Source organism: Podarcis muralis, chromosome 7, assembly GCF_964188315.1.
Source record: "Podarcis muralis chromosome 7, rPodMur119.hap1.1, whole genome shotgun sequence".
Taxonomy (NCBI): Eukaryota; Metazoa; Chordata; class Lepidosauria; order Squamata; family Lacertidae; genus Podarcis; species Podarcis muralis.
Window position 1 is genome coordinate 73,475,040 of NC_135661.1, and position 22,584 is coordinate 73,497,623.

The 22,584-nt window shown below is 48.5% G+C and overlaps 1 protein-coding gene across 1 annotated transcript; it reads right to left on the reverse strand.

The window, feature by feature from the left end:
• Nucleotides 1-1,477: 1,477 nt before the first annotated feature.
• LOC114603561 (FXYD domain-containing ion transport regulator 7) lies at nucleotides 1,478-20,811 on the reverse strand. The gene is made up of 6 exons (XM_028742662.2): nucleotides 20,518-20,811; nucleotides 7,164-7,196; nucleotides 6,702-6,776; nucleotides 4,099-4,132; nucleotides 3,949-3,983; nucleotides 1,478-2,271 (listed from the first exon to the last, which is right to left on the reverse strand). The coding sequence occupies exons 1-6, from the start codon at nucleotides 20,543-20,545 to the stop codon at nucleotides 2,252-2,254; spliced, it is 225 nt and encodes a 74-aa protein (XP_028598495.1). The 5' UTR covers nucleotides 20,546-20,811; the 3' UTR covers nucleotides 1,478-2,251.
• Between the last annotated feature and the right edge of the window lie 1,773 nt (nucleotides 20,812-22,584).

Below are 22,584 nucleotides of genomic sequence, written 5' to 3' on the forward strand. Positions count from 1 at the left end.
GTCATGGCACACCGTAACTTTATTTAACGTTCTCCATTCTCGGGCTGAGATCTGCCTTCTCCACCAGCTCTTACCTGTATCGGGAAGGAAGACGCATTTGGGGCCAATTGCAGCTTCCCCTCCACACATGGCAAGTAGCAGCTTTGAGAAGCGGGGGGGGGGGCAGTTTTTCATCAGATTAACACATCCCTTCTTATGGCCTTGATTCTGATCTGATGCAGATGGAAGTGTGCAGGTTGACTACACACACACACACACACACACACACACACGGTTGTCCCTTACAAGAGAGAGATGCAGGTGGTGCTGAGGTCTAAACCACTGAGCCTCTTGGGCTTGCCGATCAGAAGGTTGGTGGTTTGAATCCACGCAACAGGGTGAGCTCCGATTGCTCTGTCCTAGCTTCTGCCAACCCTAGCAGTTTAAAGGCATACCAGTTCAAGTAGATAAATAGGTACCACCGCGGTGGGAAGGTAAACAGCGTTTCCATGAGCTCTGGCACTTGTCACGATGTTCCATTGCACCAGAAGTAGTCATGCAGGCCACGTGACCCGGAAAGCTGTCTTTCGGACAAACGCCAGCTCCCTCACCTGAAAGCGAGATGAGCGCCGCAACCTTTGACTGGACTTAACTGTCCAGGGGTCCTTTACCTTTTCTACCTGATCCTAATCAGCCCCTCCCAAAGCCGCCATTTTAAAAGGCATCGTAAGTGCAACTCCACATTTAATACAAAGGATTGTTTCCAACATTAGGCCCACTGGGATTAATTAACATGAGAAATTTGTGTCCATTAATTTCTATGAGTGCACTCCACATAGAACTTGGGTGGATAGCTACAACCTGGTGTGTAGCTTATTCCTTAGTTCTAGAGAATTATTATTATTATTTTATTTATGTCCCACCCATCTGGCTGAGTTTCCCCAGCCACTCTGGACAGCTCCCAACAGAGGACTAAAAACAGAATAAAACATATTAAAGACATTAAAAACTTCCCTAAACAGGGCTGCCTTCAGATGTCTTCTAAAAGTCAGATAGTTGTTTATTTCCTTGACATCTGATGGGAGGGCATTCCACAGGGCGGGCGCCACTACCAAGAAGGCCTTCTGCCTGGTTCCCTGTAACCTCATTTCTCGCAGGAGCGGAAGATCAGTAAAAAAAAGAGGGGGTAGAGCTCAGCTCTTTTAGAGCCCAACTCCTGCCACTTATGCAGCAAGTTCAGAATTGCAGATCCCAAGACAGCTTGGAATCATAGACTTGTAGAGTTGGGAAGGACCCTGAGGATCATCTAAGTCTAACCCCCTTCAATGCAGGGATATGCATTTGTCCCACACGGGGAATCGAACCTGCAACCTTGGCGTTATCGGCACCATGCTCTACCCCACTGAGCTACCCATTGGTGAGATGGAACTTTTGAGCCCGTTAGGGTACCAACAAACAAAATGAAGCAAGCGAGTCTAGTTAGAAAAAACAACCCACGTTTATTGATTGGTCAAAGTTTGCTCCATGCTTGGATGAGAGACACGGAGATGTGGATGGTACAGCAAGGAGAAGCTGTGAGCAGCGCCCCCTGGGGGGAGTGGAGTGTATGCCACAAAAGCAAGCCCTCCCTCGCTCCTTTTTATTCCTTCGGCTGGCCCTATCCTTGGCTTCGCAGGTGGCCCAACACCACCACCCCACCCAAAAAAAGCGTCCTGGTTTCTAGCACTGGGGCAGATTGGCTCTTGGGTAGAATCCCCGTCCCCCTTGTGGCTATCGTGGTCATTGGACTTCTTCTTTTTTTCTCACAGCGTAGCGGGAGGCACAGAAAGCAAAGCAGCAGCAGCTATGGGGGGGTTAATATGCCCAGAAGCAAGGGGGCATCGCTGGGGGGGGGGTGGCGTGGCATGGGGGGGTGTTTCCCAGAGGGTGGCAGCAGGCAGCGTTATTGCAGTTTAAAGGGACCCTGTTTTGGGGGTTATGGGAACCAGCTCCCAGCGGGGTGGGTGCCAGCTGAAATAGACAGGCAGAGGGACTTTGCTACCTCATGGCCTGTGTAGCGCCCCCAACCCCGCCCAGGTGCCGGCCCCCGTCATGCAATGGAAGCGCAAGAGCTAACTGGTTATAAAATTGCCCCTCCCTTGTCGAGGATAGAACGGAGAGCCCCTCCCCCTCCCAGGCAGTCGGTGCCAAGGTGCCAAGGTCTCAGGAGAAATGTTCCTGGGCGCAGTTCATCCCCCAGCCAGTCGGGAGCAGCAGAGATTTGCGAGGGCACCTACACACCACCGGCTGGAGCTGGAAGAGAGAAGAAGAAGGAGGAGAGAGGGAGAGTTTGAGAGAAGAGTGGCAGTGGCCGTGGCAAGATGGAGAGAAGCGAATCCTAGCATTCGGGAGCCCTGGCAAACAATGTCTCCCTGTAGGCTTCCCAGCTGCTGCAGGAATCGTGCTCTCCGTTGCCATGGCGTCACCATAGAGTCCTCAGCATCCCTTCCGACGTCAGCAAACTCCATGGTAACGGAAGGTGGGCGGGAGGTTACCTCAGGTGTGGGAGCTTCAAGCCGCCCTCCCTCTCACAATTTCCTCAATGCCTCCGTAAGGAGAAGGTGAAGGGGGCAGAGAAGCAGGCACCTTCGCATGTGCGCAAACACAGATCGGTGGGGGGGGGGCTGTTTTCACCTCGGCGAAACACCCTGGGCACTTTGAGGCGGTAGCTGTTCTTACGGGGGTCCGACCGCATCCTGGCAAATCCAGCTTGCACCACTGAAGTGGATTCGGCCCTCTTGTGCAACATGGCCCATTCCCCCTCCCCCCAAAATATTTTTATTAATTTATTTTTGCAGTAAGGAAAGGGATGCGCTGGAAACTGAGGTAATGGCTGCTTTTGAAGCAACGTTGTCTAACCTCTCTGGGAAGAAATCAGAATAAATGTCTAATAAACGTGACCTCTCTTATGGGTAAAATACAGTGGTACCTCAGGTTAAGTACTTAATTCATTCCGGAGGTCTGTACTTAACCTGAAACTGTTCTTAACCTGAAGCACCACTTTAGCTAATGGGGCCTCCTCCTACTGCTGCCGCACTGCCAGAGCCCAATTTCTGTTCTCATCCTGAAGCAAAGTTCTTAACCTGAAGCAGTATTTCTGGGTTAGCGGAGGCTGTAACCTGAAATATATGTAACCCGAGGTACCACTGTATGGCAGTTCAGGTGGACCCCTGGCAGTGGAGGCTGGTCTGTTAGGGCATACATATGAGGCACTGCCCCGCCAACCTCAGCCTGCCCCTCAGACAGCCCCCTTCTGCCTGCCTTAGCACCCAGTCTGGGGTGCAGGGAAGGGCTCTGGCCGTCAGCTTCCTCCTCCTTAGTCTCACATACCCGTCAACTGCCCTGGAAAAAAAGAGGACATCCCTTTTTTTCTTACAAGAGGACAGTGGCCCAAGTGGCCATCATGATCTCGCACTATTTCAGGCTGCACCATTTTTGGGCACGGCACACAGAATTTGCATTTCAAGGCACCCCAAAACTCATGTTTTTGGGTGCTGTGCCTGAAAACAGTTCTTGGGGGGGGGCTGCAATCTCACGCAGGTCACGTGACTCGCTGGAGACCCAGAAGACGGCGTCCCAGATTCGGGCCATGCCGTGCTGGAAGGTATGGTCTCAGTGTTGCATTTGTAGAACTCAACAGGGAAGAGGATGAGGATAAAACAAGAATTAGTTGGCTTCGCTTGTCATTGGCTCTGGCTTCACCTATTGGTGTCTCTGGCGCCCCCTACTGTTGGCCTCCGTACCGCCTATCCTACCAGTCCCAATGCACCAGCCACCACTGACCCCTGGTCTGCTTTTAAGTAGATTGAAGAGAGAGAGAGAGAGGTTGTGTTCCCTGCTAGGTTTGCACAAGGCGACACACACAAACAGGTCCTACACACACAAACTTGCCCTGTGCCTCCCTCCCTCCCAAGGCCACATCACACTTACTAGGAGTCTTGCCCGATGCCCTGGGGTCCGACAGGCTGCAGAGATGAAGACACAGAAAAGGGAACAAGTGAATAGGGATGAAGGGCACAACGTTTGAGGAGGAGGGAGGTCAGGGATGAAGATGAGAGAAGGTGTTCAGGAAGCACCTACCTGGGGTCAGATTTTTTGCACTTGAACTTTTTACCTGCAGCAGGAGGGAAAAAGAGAGAGCAAAGTATGAGTGGAAGGGAAGGGCTGGGAGGCTGCGACAACGATCCTGTCTTGCGATCTGGTGCGACCAAGTGTCATTCATAAATAAATAAAAATACTACTGGGGCCTGTAACAAAACGTTGCAGCGTAACCTCACCCTATTATTCAGGGCTGCTTCCCAGCTGGAAGAGGACCCATGTAGTGCTGTTCAGAGCTCTCAGCATGAGTATAGCATGGTCTAGAGTGGAGGAAAGGGGACGCAGGTGGCGCTGTGGGTAAAAGCCTCAGTGCCTAGGGCTTGCCGATCGAAAGGTCGGCGGTTCGAATCCCCGCTGCGGGGTGCGCTCCCGTTGTTAGGTCCCAGCACCTGCCAACCTAGCAGTTCGAAAGCACTCCCGGGTGCAAGTAGATAAATAGGGACTGCTTACTAGCGGGAAGGTAAACGGCGTTTCCGTGTGCGGCTCTGGCTTGCCAGAGCAGCGATGTCACGCTGTCCACGTGACCCGGAAGTGTCTGCGGACAGCGCTGGCCCCCGGCCTCTTGAGTGAGATGGGCGCACAACCCTAGAGTCTGCCAAGACTGGCCCGTACGGGCAGGGGTACCTTTACCTTTACCTTTTTAGAGTGGAGGAAAGGACCCCCCTTCTCAAAACACATGGTAGACCCACGGGCCTCAGCTGTACTTTGTAGTGAAATGTGGCTCTGATTTAGGACTGGAGCATTCAGATGAGCTGAACTTGGGCATTTTGTAGCTCTATAGTGAAAGGTGGGTGAGTGTCTTGATAATGAGAAAGGGGAAGGGCACCCTTTTCCACTCCTGAAAGATCTGTGCACAATGTAGGCAAACTAGCTTGTTAACTTTACAGCATGCGTCAACCCCCCCACCCCTCCCACCATCTATCACCTTGTCTAGATAAACCTAATAGGGGCTTTAGCAAGGCAATTAACTCTTCTCCTCTCATTATCCCAGTTTCCTTCCTTCCTCCACTCTTTCCACTGCCACCTCAATATTCAGCACAGTCCTGAAAGGTCACACAGGTCCTTAACAGGCTGCTATTAAAAAGTATTTTCCTTTTCATATTTTGTTTGGTTATTAAAAGATTACAGCTGTGTCATAAAATATAAGGTTATCGCTCGACAATAAAACGTAATTTAAATACAGTACAAATTTAAATACAGTACAAAATAATCATTAAGGTGATTGGCTAATCAATAATGTTTTTAATGGCTGCAAAGGCCTGTCAGCCTAAAACGATCTTCCTCAATCACTGCTGGAGGAGAAACTAAATGACTGACATCTAGCTAAGGCCAGTCGGGGGTCTGTAACTAACAGAGCTCCTCTGGATGGCCTCAGTGACAAATGTATATATACACCTTCCACATATACCTAGGGAGATCCCTTGGTTAACCCTTTCCCTTCCAATGAAACCCCCCTGAAGCTGCTATTTGCCCTGGAAGTTGAGAAGTCACTGCTCCAGGCCCATCGCATGCAGCTGTCTCTTGCATTTCTGTATCTCACAATGGATAAGGTTGTCTATGCTCTGGGATGAAAATAATAAGTGTCCAGAAAAGCAGAATTCTTTGCATTCGTGTCCCGAAAGCAGGTTTCCCATAGTTGGCCATTGTGAGAACAGGTTGTTGGACCTTTGGTCTGACCCAGCAAAGCTCTTCTTATGTTGTTATGTATAAGCATGATGCAGAATATGACTAAATTTGCTTATGTTACATTCTTTTATCTACCTATCATGTGTGCCCCACCCTTCTTCCATGAAGCTTAGAGTATTGCTGGGGATTCACCACACAACAACAACCCTGTGAGTTATGTTAAGCTGAGGGAAGGGCCATGACAAGGACCAACACCATTGGTTCAGTGGAACAGCTCATGCCTTGATGACTGAAGGTCCCAACATTCAATCTCCAGCATATCTACTTTAAAAGATCAAGTAATAGGAGATGGGAAAGACATCTCCATGAGTTTCTGGGGAGCTGCTTCCAACCAAGGGAGACAACCCTGGACTGGAATGCATAAGAGTCTTGACTTGATATAAGGTACCTTCCCATGACTGGTCCAAAATCAACCAGTGAGCTTTGTGGCTGAACAGGGATATGGATGTTGGTCAAAGTTCAACGTGCTAGCCACTGCATCACTGTGGCATCTCAGTTATGCTGCTTCTACGAGTCACTGGAGGAGATGAGCAGAGAGCTGTTGTGGGCCCCTAATCCCCTGGTACCTCTGGCATCAAAAGTTTCCTGAGACATTACTTCTGCATTTTATTTGTTGAGCAACTTTAAGGACTAGAACCTTATAGACAGGAAGGAAGGAAGGAAGGAAGGAAGGAAGGAAGGAAGGAAGGAAGGAAGGAAGGCCAGATTCTTTGGTAGCTGCTGATTCCTTTGGCTGATACAGTATCTGCATTTGGGTGGTTTGTCTGCAGAATAGGGCACATATTGGACCCAAGTAAAATATCAGAACTGGGAGCTGAGGGAACCAGACAGGGAGGGCAGTGTAGGAGCCAAGAGAGACATAAAGGAAGCATACATCAATAAAAGAAGAAGTGACTCACTCAGTGCTATCAAGATTCCCAGCACAAACATGACGATGGCCAAGAACAGTCCCACTGTGCGCAGCGTATCATAGTCTGGAAGGGTAATGGAGCCGGTCAGAATGTACAATGCTCATAGTCACCCAAGCACCCAAACCAAGATGCCTTAGATGCTGTATCTGCCACCCAGAGACATGCCCTGCCTCGCCCTGTAAAACCCAGTCACCACCACCCTTGCACCCCAACATCTTAACACCCCCACCTAGAATTGGAAGGGACCCCTGAGGGGCAGCCAACTCCCTACAATATCTCTTCCTTCTTGTGTGGGGCAAAAGGATCTTCAGGTAAATTCTTCTCAGAGCAGACCCCGTTGAGAATAGTGGACCCAAGTTAGCCATGCTCAGTAATTTCAGTGGGTCTACGTTGGGTATGACACAACCCTCAGACCCAACGACTGTGCTGCATTTCTACAACATTACTCACCATAGGTGAAGGGGTCCATGTGGCTGCTGTTATCTGGGGAGAAAACAGAGTGTGAGAGTACAGTGAGCAACCAGGCCTATTGCGCATTTCATTTCATTGGCTGGTAAATCATTATCTTGGGTAATGTCATACCCAATAGGGCTCACTACAAAACAATGCCTTAAATAAATGTTGTATAGTTCATTCCTGCATCCACTATATGGATAGTGTCATTATACTCATTAGTCACTAGGTGGCGCTGGGGCTTAGTTGTACCTGGGTATTGCCATGCATTTCCTGTTGCTGTCCTGTTCTTATTTAAGAGAGATGCTAATAGCTAATAGTTCGAATCCCCGTGGCGGGGTGCGCTCCCGTTGTTCGGTCCCAGCGCCTGCCAACCTAGCAGTTCGAAAGCACTCCCGGGTGCAAGTAGATAAATAGGGACCGCTTACTAGCGGGAAGGTAAACGGCGTTTCCGTGTGCGGCTCTGGCTCGCCAGAGCAGCGATGTCACGCTGGCCACGTGACCCGGAAGTGTCTCTGGACAGCGCTGGCCCCCGGCCTCTTGAGTGAGATGGGCGCACAACCCTAGAGTCTGCCAAGACTGGCCCGTACGGGCAGGGGTACCTTTACCTTTAATAGTTATTGCCTATCTTCTTCTAAGCATCCTCTAAGCCTTCCATGATGATCCTTCTACATTTCTCAGTTTAGAGAGCACAATCTGGTGAATCTGAAGTCACTGGTTCCCTTCGAACCATTCGATACAGGATGTGCCATGAAGTGAGAGTCCAGCAGCGACCAGGACACTGAGTTGGAGGCTACAGCATCACTGCTCAAGGAGCTGCACCAGGTTCCTGGCTGGTGCTTAAGAAGGTACTGAAACCCAAAGCTACCAGGCAGGAGCCCACATAAGAAGAGATGTGCTGGGTCAGGCCAAAGGCCCATTTAGTCCACATCCTGGTTTCACAGTGCCCAACCAGATGCCTGTGAGAAGCAGGACATGAATGTAGTAGCCCTCTCCCCACTTGTGGTTCTCAGCATGCTGCCTCCAGCAGTAGATGCAGAACATAGCCAGAATGTCTAGTAGACACTGATGGCCTCACCGTCCATGAATTTGTCTAATCCTCTTTGATCACCATCAAGCTTGGTGGTCATCGCTATATCTAAATCAGGTGTCATAGAACCAAAACCAGGACTCTCACAAGCAATTTGCCCTTGGCTTGAGGAACAAACTGACTCCCACACTACCTCACCCTAGTTCAGGGCTTGGGAACATTTTTCAGGCCAAAGGTCTCATTGGCTTTTGGCACAGTAGGAGGAGGGGCCAGAGGCAAACGTGGGTGGAGCCATGAATGTACATGTTACCTTGGTATAGCAGACTACTTCCTATACGCACATGCACACACTCTTCTCTTTCATCCAGGCAAGAAAGAGGCACGACCAGAGCTTAAGGACAAATTCCAGACAGGCAAAAGCATCCAAGGAAGGTGCAAAGTAGGGCTGGTGAGGGGTGTGTCCTGGAGAGAGGGTGTGGCATGGGGAGAGTCCCAAGGACCAGAGAAAGAGGCTTAGAGGAGTGCATTTGCTCCTTTGGCCAGAGGTGCCCCACCCCTGTTCTGGTTCTTCAAAAAGGAGTGGAGTGGAGAAAGAATCTCAAAGGGCCTCTTCCACACCTTGTCACGGGGAGCTCTCCTTGGTGCTGTTGGAGCAAATTGCCTCCTAGGAGCTCTCCTTGGTGGTGTTAACAACTAATCTGCTTGCATCATTATTAGGGCACGTCTAGATCAAGACAGGATTTGAGCGTGCCATGAGTGGGTTCAAATAGGATTGCCAGGTATCGTTCTTCTAACTTCACAAGATCTAAAGCAATGAGTGATTATATAATAGCTGGGTTTTTGACCATGGTCCTCCACTCACTAAGCTCTTCTACCCTACCTGTTATTCAACAAAGCTATAAGTTGTCCTTGATACAGTAAGTGGGAAAGGAGGGGAGGTAGTGGGACCAATGGGCAGTGGGTTGAGAGGCGCAGCAACTGCAGCTGCTTTCAACCTTTTAAAGATAACAGGTGTGAATTGACACCTATCCCTGCTTCCAGACCAGGATGGGATTTCTGCCATTGTAGAATGAAGAACACATTTTTTCTAAGAATTGACCATTAAATGCCTGCCTCTGCGTGTATATATAGCAACTCTGGTTGGGAGCGTTTTGCTTCTGATCCTAAGATGTTTTGATACCTGATTGGAAAATTCAAATGGTGTCCCCTCCCCATGGTAAAAAAAAAAAAAGTGAATAGCTGGCGGTTTGACATCCTTTAGTATTGCCTACAATTTGAGGCAACTGCCTTAATCTTCCTAAATTTATTTATTTGTGTTTATTTCCTTACAATGATGTATCGTGTTTCTTCCGTCATTGAACCCAAGGCGTCACCCTTCCAGAAATGAACCAGACTTGGACCTGTCTAGCTTCAGTAAGGTGGTGGTCCCACGTTCCTTCAGACTATATCATGGCATCTAACGGAAGGGCAGGCCCTAGTTCTCCAAACAGTGGTCTTGGACCACATTGGGTAGCATCTTTTAACAATGCAATTCTGGATGCTGCCTCTGAGCTGGGAATGTGGTTCTGGTCCTGTGCATTCCCCCAAAAGGTGTGCAATTGGAGGGAAATAAATCTTGCAAAAGAGTACCTCTTTCTTGAGTGGTACAGAAAGTGTTTTGCTTGTTGTGCAAGCAGTCCCTTGAAGAAGGCAAAGATGGGAGATCCAACAGTACTGCAACCTGCCATCTAAGCTAATCTCACTTTCAGTGGATCATGAAGGCCCTTATAGGTTCCTGCCCTTTGGTGTTCTGGGTATGCAGAGCCTATACACTCAAACCAGTTTCTAAACCTCTTTAGTGGCTGAAGTTCCCAACTAAGGAACTCTGTGAACTCTTGTTCTGGCGAAGGGTCTGGTCTCTCTTAATGCAAACTTCCCAGTACCTTCCAAAAATGCCAGTTCCCATGATCCTTCAGAAGAGACTTGGAGAGTAAAACTGGTTTTAATTTTGCAGTGTAGACATGCCCTAATAATGATGCAAGCAGTACTGTCGAGACAGGACAGAATGACACAGACTTATCAGGGAGTCTGGGGTGCTTACAGGCAATGGTGGATCCTTTTAACTCGGTGTCAGGGCACCTGCATTGAATGCAGAAGGCCACAGGTTCAATCCCTGGTATCGCTAGTTAAAAGGATTTACTAGCAGGTGATGGGGGAGACCTCTCTGCCTGTGAGGAACATCGTTGACAGCTCCTTGCAACTTGAAATATTGCTACGTTTCTGACTTATGGGGAGTGTGGTGGATCACATTCCACATAGAGGGCAAATCTAAGTTGCACCAGCAATTAGCCACAGAGGCCATTTTCAGAATGCCAGGGCCGTAGAACAAGGAACACCATCAAGAGTGACTCTGGGCATATACAGAGTGCCTTTCCCTCACCAGTAACTAATAACACACAGCCATCCATCTAGGCTTCAGTGGAAGAGGTTCTAGGCCAGAGGTTATGACTTCAAACACATTTCCAGAGAACATGACATCTCACAGTTGTTTGGCCAACAGAGGTCTAGAAAGAGTGTCAGACTAAGATCTGGGAAATTGGGATTCAAAGCGCTATTCAGCCATGAAGCTCCCTGGGTGAGCTTTAGCGAGTCACTGTCTCTCAGCCCATCCTACCTCACAGGGTTGTTGTGAGGATGGAACAGGGAGGGAAAAGAAGCACCTGGGCCATCCTGAGCTCCTTCGAGGAAAAAGTCTGCATAGCCAAAGATAACCCAGCTACACAAATATACACACCTGCCCACTCTGACATTTCTTCCACCTTTTTGTAAAGGCCACTCACCTCACACACAAAATGACATTTGACCACCCCCCCCCCAAAAAAAACCCTTCCCAATTCTCTGCACCATCAACCTCTCCCTCTATCCATCCCTTTTGGTGCAAAACCTGATATGCCCCAGATTTCCAAATGGAACTGCTAAGTCTTTTAGGAGCAACACGAAAAGAGAAAATACCAGCTGCTGCAACTTCTCCCGATATATATTTATACTTCAGGCAGCAGGCAGCTTTCTCTGCTACGGCTGGAAGTGACCTTAAAATCGAGAGCTAACAAGACACACGCATACCGGTTTTCACTTGCTCCCTTCTCCCATTCTCAAAAGTGCCCCCTCCCACTGTCCCCCTAAGTCAAAACGCCCCCTATGCCCCTCCTCTAAGAGCAGATCTCGGCTCCATCATTCTGGGTTATTGGGAGCAAAGGCCTGCTTCAAGTGCCCCTACCTCTTATTAAACAAACCCACCCTACCCGTCCCGGTCACCTGCATAAGTGATTCCTTCTCTCTCCCCCCTCCCCCCCCCGCCCAAACCTATCTGCAGAATATAGGTAGGGAGAGGGCTCCAAAGTGCTTGATGCAAGATTGAGGGCGGTTGCTGCTGCAGCGCAGGGACTGCGGATGAATAATGCAAACTCCAATGCAGGGGATGGGGAGTTGCCATGGAGACAGGACACCGCATAGCCGGGCGCAGTGTCTTAATCCGCTGCCAGGGCTAGGAGGGGGCAGCTGAGGAGACAGGATGCTCGCTTGGGGAGCCACGCAGCTAGCGCCTTGCCAGCTGTCGGCAGGAAACTTTCCTGGCTGGGGCCCCTCCTGCTCTCCACCACGAAACAAGCACCCCTCGTTTTTCAAACCCACAACTGCCCTGCCACTGGAGGGCTGGCGAATGAAAACGACCACCGTGTCCTCAGATCCCCTCTTGCGCTCCCAAGAGTCCCATCCTCACCCTTCCTGCTTCCCTCTGACCCTCCTGTAGCCCCTGCGGCCTGTCCAGGAATCCAGGGGGCCAGACAGGAGGCTGGCGTGTGGGTCAAGCTCCCCCACCGCTGAGTCAGCAGGTTTCCCAGAAAGTTCTGGAAGCAGGCCAGGGAAACACCCTGCAGACAGCAATAACCAGGGCAGCCGCAGAGATAAAGGGAGAGGCGTTTCCCAGAGATGCTTATTAAATGGAGAAGCATTTCTTTCTCTCTCTCCTTCTCCCCACAACACCTCCTGCCACAATCAGGCCGTGGATGTCCTCGCCTGCCCACCAAAATCAGAGCAGCCTATGAGGCTGGTGCCCTGCAGTGCTGAAGATGCCTAGGAATTCTGTTTAAAGTGCTGACCCTGTTCAGAATTTGGGATTCGAGGTTGGAAGGTGGAGGTGGGGTGTCTGTGGCTCCAGGCCAGCCCCTCAGAAGTCCTTGAAGTAAAACAGCATTTCTTTGGCTGGCAGATTCTTGCTGGGCAGGGGTCCAGGATAATGCCGGTGGTAGGTTAATGACTGTGAGCGTTTGGAAAGGTACTTCTGCATCTGAAAACTGCCTGAGGCAGGAACTCTTAATAGGCAACAATATCTGCTCTGATACGATAAGCATTAGTGGTGCGTTGACCACAAGCAGTTTCATTCTGGGCTAGACGGCTCCAGTAATTAAGTCACAGAGCCTGTTCTCAGAATGCCAGAGCTCGGCCCTAGAAACGCAGTTAAAATCAGTGGCCCTAAGCATGTGCAGAGTGCCTTTCCCTCATCAGTGACCCAGCCTGCCATCTAGGCTTAAGTAGAAGAGTTCCAAGTTGGCAGGGTCGTGGTATGATTTCAGACACTCTTTGCACACTACAAATGTAAACTGAGCAGTAAATAATGTAGCTTCCCCCAAGGATTCTGGGAATTGCAGTTTTGTGAGAGTGCAAAGAACCCCCTTTTTGGAGGCCCCCATGTGTCTTCACATTATGGTTCCAGAGTTATTGGTTGGTAATCATGACAGTTAAGCAGGCTTGAAACCATGTAGTCCATATTTTAGTCTGGCCCCTCTTTAAAAATTAAGCTCTGGTCACAAGTCTATCCTGTGCATGGGAACTAGCTTTGGGTGGTGATGATGAGTCTTATTATTGTTGCTATTGCAAATACTGTTTAAAGGTTCATTGTAGATCAGAAGCAAATGTTGGAGAGGACTTTAGTCTCCAGCAGATTCTAATCTGAATTTGTTTATAAAACCTGCCCATCGGATTGTTTTTCACTACACCCAGCTATGGAGACTGTTGGATACTTAGTTTTTAAGGTGCAGAGATGTTGACTTTAGCAAGAATACTTAATATTGCCTTAAAACTCACCTACAAAAATTAGTTCATGTTCTTTTAAATATCATAATCATTTGAATTTCAGAAGCAAAACTGGATTGTCTGAACTTTTTTAACAAATCAAATCTGAATATGGAGGTGTTAATGAATTCCAAATTTGTGTGAATTTCGTTTCATCTGTTACTCTAATGCGAAGTCGTCAATGGGCTCAGAGGGTGGTCCTAGACAACTCCCTATGGTTTAACTTGACTTCTCCATCTCTGAAATGGAAGTAATAAAGCGGGAGCCTACAGGCTTCTTATGAGGCTCAGTGAGATAAGGACTGTAAAATACTTCAAATGAGAAGTAATACATTAATTATGAGTCACCAATATTATTCTGCAAAGTAGTATCTCCTTAAAATTGTGGATAGGCAGGCAAGAGCTTTGATGGAGGAACTGTCTCATTTATCATGGTATGAGCAAGACAGCCATTTGTTACTGGATAGGTTCTGGAGAGGATCAGCTATGGAACAGATTTGGGGAGATTGGGCTCTAGGTGCATAGGAGGACTCAAGCTTCAAGGTGACACAGAACTCTTCAGCGGGCAAATCGAAGAGTTCTGTCACACATTTAAAAACTTGCGCACTTGTCCAATAGGTCCCTCTATTTGTCAGGAGCCTTTCAGCAAACAATGGAGCTTTTCACCTCAAATAATTCTCCATCGGGCACAAATAGCAACCACTTCTCATGAATATGCAAACATCCAGCACTACACATAAGTGACAGCTCTTAGGTTTCTCTGCTGGTGAAAAATAGCAGCAGAAATATCAGAGGAAGTCTCTGTTGGTGTCACAAGACATGTCCTCATGCTTAACTACCACAGATTTCTGAAATCCTTAATATCCTTTAAACCACTCTGTTTGACCACAGAATCAAGGTGGCTGAGAATGCCCTCCCCCTACCCGATTCAAATTATGTGTTCAGTGGCTATTGATGGCCGCAGAAACAAACCTAGCAGTTCAGCCCTACACATTCCAAGCCTATAATCAGAAATAAACCCCACTGAGTTCAACTCCCAGGTAAGTGGGCCCAGGACTGCAGCCTAAATGTTTCCACATTCAGTAACTTGGGTTAAAAACCAACAATACATGTGATTCTGTGAATAATACCCCAAGAGAGTATCCCCTAAGGAGGTTAGTGCACCCGTGGGTATCTGAATTCACATGGAATTTACTTCCTACCTGTTTTCCCTAGTAAATCTGAGGCCCTTTTTCGTGTACCTCCTTCTATGAGAGGTTCTGAGGCTGGCAACAACACAAGAATTGGCCTTTTCTGCAGCGGCTCCCCGTTTGTGGCATGCTCTCCCCAGGGAGGTTCATGAGACATCTTCATTATATATATTTTAAGGCACCAGGCAAAAACATTCCTCTTCAACCAGGCCTTTGGCTGAGTAATATTCTGCAGCCTTTTAAATGTGTTTGTGCGAGGTGGGGTTATTAATAATGATGATGATGACGACGATTATATTATTTATACCCCACCCATCTGGCTAAGCTATTTTGTTGCTTCTGTTTTAACTATTTCTTTGTGCTTGTATTGTTATCTTGTGAGCTGCCCTGAGATCTTTTGATGAAGGGAAGTATATCAATCAATCAATCAATCAATCAATCAAATAAATAAATAAGTGGATAAATCTATGGCTGTACGGTTTTGCAGGCTATCCAAACTTGGCAAGGGAAGCTTCCTCCTAGAGGCTGAGAGAGGAAAGGCTTTCTCAAACGTTACACAAGTGATTTTCAAAGGATAGGTAGCCTGGGAATGCAAGAGTTCCAAAAGGGGATACAGTATTTATTTAACTCACTGGTTTGGGGTGGGGAGTGGGGAGAGGACTTTACCAATGGACAAACAGCAACCACACTTCTAGCAGGGCATACATGAAAAATGCAAACAGATGTGCAGGTAAGTAACAAACAGCCAGTGCTCACATTCGGGAATCTGGTAGGTGCTTATCACAAGCCATTTAGGGACTACTGTGCCCGGTACATTTGTTTTAGCCCTGAGCAAATTGCTGTAAGCGTACACCTAAACATCTAAAGAATGAATGCAACCAGGGCTGGATATAGGTTTGATGACGCCCTGAGCTACTGAAGGTAATGGGGCCCTTTATATGTCCAGCTGTCCTTTGTCAACAACAAATTGTCGCTGTTTCTTGTGTTGAATATATGCTATATGGTGATTTATGGAGCTAATAAGTATCTAAAGCCATTTGCACATAACAAAATATGTATTTTATCAAAGTAATTGATATAGAAATGAGCAAACCAGTGATATTTTAGGGAGCAGGCTAGCAGGCGTGGCCCATTACTTACATCATAGGAACCTACACAACACAAAACACTGCTGCAGTATCTAGGTTTTATTTTATTTGTTTTTTATCTTATATTTTGGAAATGTACATCCAGGTTTTTTTCCTTTAAATTTTTTGGGGGCCCCCAAGAGAGTGGGGCCCTAAGCTATAGCTTGTTTAGCATATACATAAATCCAGCACTGAATGCAGCAAACCTTTCCATCATACAAGCATGCTTGGCAAGGAGCTGCGCTTGTCTGGCTCTCCCTGTTGACTGCTGCGGAGTACACAAACTTAAGTTTGCCACTGCAAATGGCCCTGAGCAGCTGAGTTACTAAGCAGGTACATAACCTTCTGTGGCTGGGATCAATGCATGTAGCAAACAATAACCTTTCCTGACTCCCTCCAACTTCCCAGCCTGCGTGCAGGAAAGCACATCACCTTGGCCTGGGCAGAGAGGGCAGTTCCATCACGACGACGAGGAGGGGAACTGTTGCAGACTGCTGGATGCATGCATGCATGCACGAACACACACAAAAGCACACCCTGTACGCTCGCCTTCCCTAGTAAACAGACGTACACCTTTCCTAGAACGCCTGCAGACTGGCGGCTGGTCCAAAAGTCCCTCCCAAGCAATGCCTTATTCACCACAGGGTCACATTTCCAGAGTGTATTACAACCACACTTCAAACAGGGGAGATGGTCACACATATTTTGAGCATTATGTGTAATAGAGGCTTGTTCCCTTGCTTCGTACCTGGCAAACATCCTATTTATGAAACCGCAGGTACCCTGGTTGTTGGATCACATGGAGGAGGGGAACATAGGAAGCTGCCTTCTACAGAGTGAGGCCACTGGTCTGTCTAGCTCAGTATTCTCTATACCAGGGGTCAGCAACCTTTTTCAGCTTGGGGCTGGTCCACCGTCCCTCAATCCTTATGGGGGGACCGGACTATATTTTTGGGGGGGAAATGAACGAATTCCTATGCCCCATAAATGACCCAGAGATTCATTTTAAGTAAAAGCACACATTCTACTTATGTAAAAACACCAGACAGACCCCACAAATAACCCAGAGATGCATTTTAAACAAAAGCACACATTCTACTCATGTAAAAACATGCTGATTCCCGGACCGTCCGCAGGCCGGATTGAGAAGGCAATTGGGCTGCATCCAGCCCACGGGCCTTAGGTTGCCTACCCCTGGTCTATACTGACTGGCAGCAGCTCTCCAGGACTTCAAGCAGGGAGTCTCTTCTACCTGGAAATGCTGGGGACTGAACCTGGGACCTCCTGCATTTGAAGCAGATCCTCTACCACTTAGACACAGTCCTTCCCCAAGGGCTACAGAGACCCTCCAGTGAACAATCTACACATTCTAAGTTAGCTCTATGCACATGCCCCCCCCCATGTTAAATGAATGTATGGAGAAGGAGAGATATTGTGCCCTTGACCCCACCAGCCTGTCACCCCAATGGCTGAGCATTCAACATCACTACGAACCGCGCATGTCCACAGCTGCAACAGCCTTAACAGCTACAAACTGGATCAAGCGAATGAAAAGAGCTTAGATTTGATTAGGGAGCCAGATAATACTCAGCATAAACCATAATTTAATACTCAAAACACAGTCCGTAAAATATTCCAGAATAACTATTCACATTTGCAGGGGGGGGGGATGTATATACGGGGGGTTGTTGTTGTTGTTTGCAAAGATTGGAAGTAACTATTCCCCATGGACCCTGCCTACTGCATTGATCCAGTTGCAAGCTTTAAGACCAATAAAACAAGATGCGTACTGGTAACATTTTCTTGTTTTAAAACCAAGATGATTGGTAATGAAAAGAATCAGGGAAGGGAGTCCTAAAACTGGAGAACCAGAAATCCAGGCATATCGTCCAAAAATAGGCAGTGCTTCAATTGCAGAGAGAGAGTCTGTCCCCCTTAGCCTTTGCGACGGCCATTTCAGCTTCTGTTTTTAGAAATCTATTGAGGGGGTATGATTTAGCTGAAATTGGAGGAAGTCAGCAGTGGGGCTTGTAGGTTTCCTTAAGGGTGCTCCAAGCCTATACAACATTTAGAAGACACCTGAAGGCAGCCCTGTATAGGGAGGTTGTGAAGGTTTAATGTTTTATTATGTTTTTCTATGTGTTGGAAGCTTCCCGGGGTGGCTGGGGCAACCCAGAATATATTTGTTGTTATTATTATTATTACCCTCTACTCAATTGAGTAGAAGAACCTTATGCATGTACACACAGAGCACATGTAATACCATATGTGTGACCACTAGGTGACAGCATGGCTGGCAGACATATGGAGTGTGTGGTGTGGGGTGTTCGATGGGGAGATGGAATGTATTCATGCCCCTATTGCCAATTGTTGTCTCATCCTTAGCACCTAACTCCTATGTATGTTTACCTGCCAAGTGCAATCCTGATTCCTCATGGGAACTAGGAACATCCATCACTACCAGGCCCCAAATGTACAGGACAAACTTAGATACCATGGCCATGCACTCAAATGCACAGAATCACAGATCTCGCCCTCTTGCAAACACCCACTCAATACAACATACACACCCAGGAGAAAATGCCATTCATGCACGCACACAAAACTAGCAGATGGTACGGCATACACACACAATCACACCATCTGCACCTAGCCTGAAACTTCACACACACAGTGGTAACATGGCATTCATAGAATCAGCTCAAGCATTCACCCTAACACACCCAGGACAACATCATTTATACTAGTAATCCAAGAGGATACAGCATCTGTTTTTGCTCCTGTCTACAATCACATCCTAACCGAGACAACTTTTATATAGAGGGGATACTCCATTTAAATGAGCTATCCAGGCACATTAATGTAATAGATGGAAATTAGGGAGAGTGAGGTGTCAAGAAGGCTGTGTCTCTTCAGACTTCATGCCAAACCATGGTTTGCACCAGCCATCGTTTAGATCCCCAACCAGTTTGTGTTTTCAAACGTACAGCAGGCAAACCGTGGTTCAGAGTGGCTCGCTTGCTTTCCTTTTTCTGTCTGCTCAGCACTCTCTTTTCTGGGTGTACCAGCCCTTGGAGGTGGAACAGCAACTGTAACTGCAATTCATCCATTCAGATGCCATGCCAAGCTACAGTTACTGCAAATCGTAGTTTGAAAACCCATTACAAACCCTGGTTTCTGATTCTGGTCCACGCAGCACGGTTTCTCTGTGGGGGTTTCACGGGAAACTATGGCAAAGGTTCTCTAACCACGGTTTGGCATTGTGTCCGAAGAAGTGAATCTTAGCATGTGTGGGCTGGAGGGGCCAAAGTTCAGGCAGGGAGCCAATGCTTTGCATTCAGAAGGTCCTGAGTTCAGATTCCAATATTACCAGCTAAAAAGGGTCAGGCAGTGGGGCAGGAGACCCTCTGTCTGAGATCTTGGAGATCTGCTGCTGGTCAGTTTATTGGACTGGGTGGACAAACAGTCTGACATGATGCGAAGCATCATAGATGTGAGTGATATCATCTACAACAATTTCTGCAAAGAATCAATCTCTCTCTCTCTCTCACACACACACACACGCACACACTCCTCTGCACCACAAGCAACTCTCAACACTGTGGAAGCCTGGAAAAGTAAACAGGGCATGTACACTGTGTACGCAGCACACAAGCATAACTGACTGGGCATTCAGAGCTCTGCACAAACTCTCCCTCTCCTACCCCGCTGCCAACCCCCGCCATCAAAACAACCGCAGCATCCCTGCTTCTGCAAAGTTGCACATTCCATCCAAGCATCCAACCCCCTTGATGCACAGAGGCTGCCGCCGCTGCCGCTGGGCAGCATCCTGGTCCTCCCCGTGCTGTCAGTCAAACAGCAGCTGCAGAAGCTGATGACTTCAGGCTTCCCAGGACTGCAGTGAGCCGGGCAACATGCTATGTGACTGCAAACACACACACAGAGCCCACTCATTTAGCCCCTGCAGCGACTCCTCCCGGGGGAATTATGCGGGGGGGGGGGGGGAGGAGAGGAAGGAAGCAGGAAGGCAACAGCTTCACACCTGCCTCTGCAGTCTCCAGTTAAGCAACAGCCACACAGCGAGAAATGCCGGGGCAAAAGGTGCTCGCTCGCACACGGAGCACCTGCCGGCTCCCAGCAAACTGCCAACAGCCCCAAGCCAGCCAAGGTTTCCTGGGGGTGGTCCTGCAGCCCCCGTGGAGTTCATTCCGTGGGACCCTCTCCCCATCGCAGCTGCTCCCCTGTGCCTCAAAGTTGCAGAAGCACAAGCGCTGCCCACCCCACTCCACCCCGCAACACACACACACACACACACACACACACACACACACCCTCCTCCCTCCTGATGTAAGGAATTGCAGGGAAAGGAGGGAGCAGGGCAGTTCAGTGCAGACAGGGTTAGCGCAGTTTTCGACACCCAAATCAGAATTTCTTCCGTCCGCTCCGGAGCGATTCCGGAGCAGGAGCAGCAGCTCCGGATTCCCGGCTCCTTCAAAGGAAATCTGCCGGTTCGTTTTTGCCCGGAGAAGCGAGTCTCGTTTGAACTAAGCGGGGCTTCCTTTTTTGCACGCGCAAAGGAGTGGGTTTTGTGCGGGGTCTCCTATCAGCGCCCCACTCCTCCAGTTCCCTCTCTGCTTCTGGAACGAAGCGGGTGGCTAAAATTCGGGCTGCCTCAAAAAATAATAACGTGCCGGGCAAATAGCTAAACTACCCCCCCAACCCAGAAAACTCATTGCCTCTGATTTCCAAGGAGGCTTCCTCCTGCCCCGCAATATCTAGTCTTGGGCAAAGCGGGGGGGCTGGACTAGATGAGCTTGTGGAGTGCCCCGCTCGGAAGCCCCCCTCACCCAGTCCTTGCCCCGTCTCCTCCCGGAGGTGGGAGGGGGTGAATCTCACCATGCAGGGGCGTCGGGGGGGTAGCCATGGTGGTGGTGGTGGTGGTCGATGCGGTGACGCAGCTGCTCCTCTTCGCGGGTCCGATCCGTAGCCAAGAGCGAATGCGGCACAGCCCAGCTGGGAGGGAGAAGCGCTAAGACTGGCGTGAAGATGCGGGGCTGGCGGGTGTTTTCCCCCCTCTCTTCCTCCCCCCCCCTTCGTTCCACGTGGGGAAGGAGGGGCCAGTGGAAAGTGAGAGGAGAATCGAGGAAGGAGGAGGTGGAAACCTCAGACCTTGGACTTGCTTCTTACCGCCCCACGCGCTCCATCCCAGGACCCTTAGGAAAGAGAACCCAGGAATCCTGCATGTGGTTCCCAGACACACACAAATTCCCAAAATCACACCTCCTCTTCTCCCCCACCCCCAGTCAAGATGATGTGGTAGCCACTGCCTTAAAAGGTTTGAGTGGTGTGGGGGGGGGATATCTTTTTTTAAGCCTTTATTCGTTTAATGGATATGCCACTTTCCCCCAGTGTCCAAAGCAGTTCACAAGAGACATCAGCTACTTCTTATTTATTTGTGATTTTTTTAAAAAAACAAATCCTTCAAAAATGCACGGCGCAACTGAAAACAAGTACGTAAGGCAAAGTCAACAAATCAAATTTAATATTAGGATGAAATAATACAAGGTCAACGTTAACAGGGGAAAAGAATGCAATTCTCCATTCCCATATCCAGGTACATCAACAGCACAAAAGGTGTGAGAGCCGGCAGGGTGTGACTGGTGCCGTTTTTTTAATGCTGTGATGCTTCCAGCTGGACTGAAAGGAAGCAAGGTGGACTGGGAGTGTGGGAGGCCCAGCGCTCTCTTTTTCTTACATTGCAGCAGCATGAAAGGGGAAGGGGTCCGCAAGAGAGAAAGAAGAAAAGAAGGGTGCTGCAGGATCAGGCCAGAGGCCCATCTAGTTCAGCATCCTGTTCTCACTGTGGTCAACCAGATGCCCATATGAAGTCCACAAGCTGGACCTGAATGCAACAGCACCTCTCGCCTCCAGTGTGGTGTAGTGGTTAAGAGCGGTAGACTCGTAATCTGGGGAACCGGGTTCGCGTCTCCGCTCCTCCACATGCAGCTGCTGGGTGACCTTGGGCCAGTCACACTTCTTTGAAGTCTCCCAACCCAACTCACCTCACAGAGTGTTTGTTGTGAGGGAGGAAGGGAAAGGAGAATGTTAGTCGCTTTGAGACTCCTTTGGGTAGTGATAAAGTGGGATATCAAATCCAAACTCCTCCTCCTCCTCCTCCTCCTCCTCCTCCTCCTCCTCCTCCTCCTCCTCCTCCTGCAATTGCTGGTATCCAGTTCTGAATTCTGGATGTCAGCCCTTAATAGTCTTAACTTGCACGAATTTAGTTCTTCCTTCAAGCCATCCAAGCCAGTGTCCATCACCACTTCTTGTGGCATCAAATTCCAAATTTTAACTCTATGCGGTGTGAATAAATACTTTCTTTTGTCTGTTCCGAATCGTCCAACATTCAACTTCATTGAAGGAACTTCATTGAATGAAGTTGGCCCCAAGTTCTGGCATTATAATCCACTTTCTCCACACGGCGCCTGATTTTGTAGACTTCTATCATGGCTTTCTCTTGCTATTTTTCTAAACGGAAAAGTGCAGCCGAGAGCAAAGTCTAGACTGGATTGGTGAGGCAAATCTGGACAGTGGAAAGTCTTACCTCCATGAAGAAGGAGGCCAATAAGAGAAGCTTGAGACAAGGGCTGGGAGAGTCAGGAGAATTCAGGTCTTGCACACCCTGTGGAAGCAATATTATGAGAGAGGTGCAAAGACAGGCAGAGATAGAGGCAGGCTCATTTCAATGTTATGTGCAAATATTCTGGAAGCAAATAACATGGAAAAGAGCACCCAACATGTGCTACATTCTGTTATATTTATGGAAGCGTCTTTTATGTTGCGTGAAAGCTAAACCGTAACGCAGAATTAACAGGGAAACATCGGCAAAATGTAGTAACCTGCCATGTGAATGCAGCCAGAATCTGATCTTTATTTCTTACCCTGATTTGTTTGCAGAGAGAT

What these genes read in the sequence shown, in the direction of transcription:
- LOC114603561 (XM_028742662.2), bottom strand. Translation starts at nt 20,545, where the DNA reads ATGGCTACCCCCCCGACGCCCCTGCATG. An exon ending in CCCCCCGACGCCCCTGCATG is followed by an intron (nt 7,197 to 20,517) that starts GTGAGATTCACC and finishes TTTTCTCCCCAG; the next exon opens with ATAACAGCAGCCACATGGAC. An exon ending in TGCAAAAAATCTGACCCCAG is followed by an intron (nt 3,984 to 4,098) that starts GTAGGTGCTTCC and finishes TCATCTCTGCAG; the next exon opens with CCTGTCGGACCCCAGGGCAT.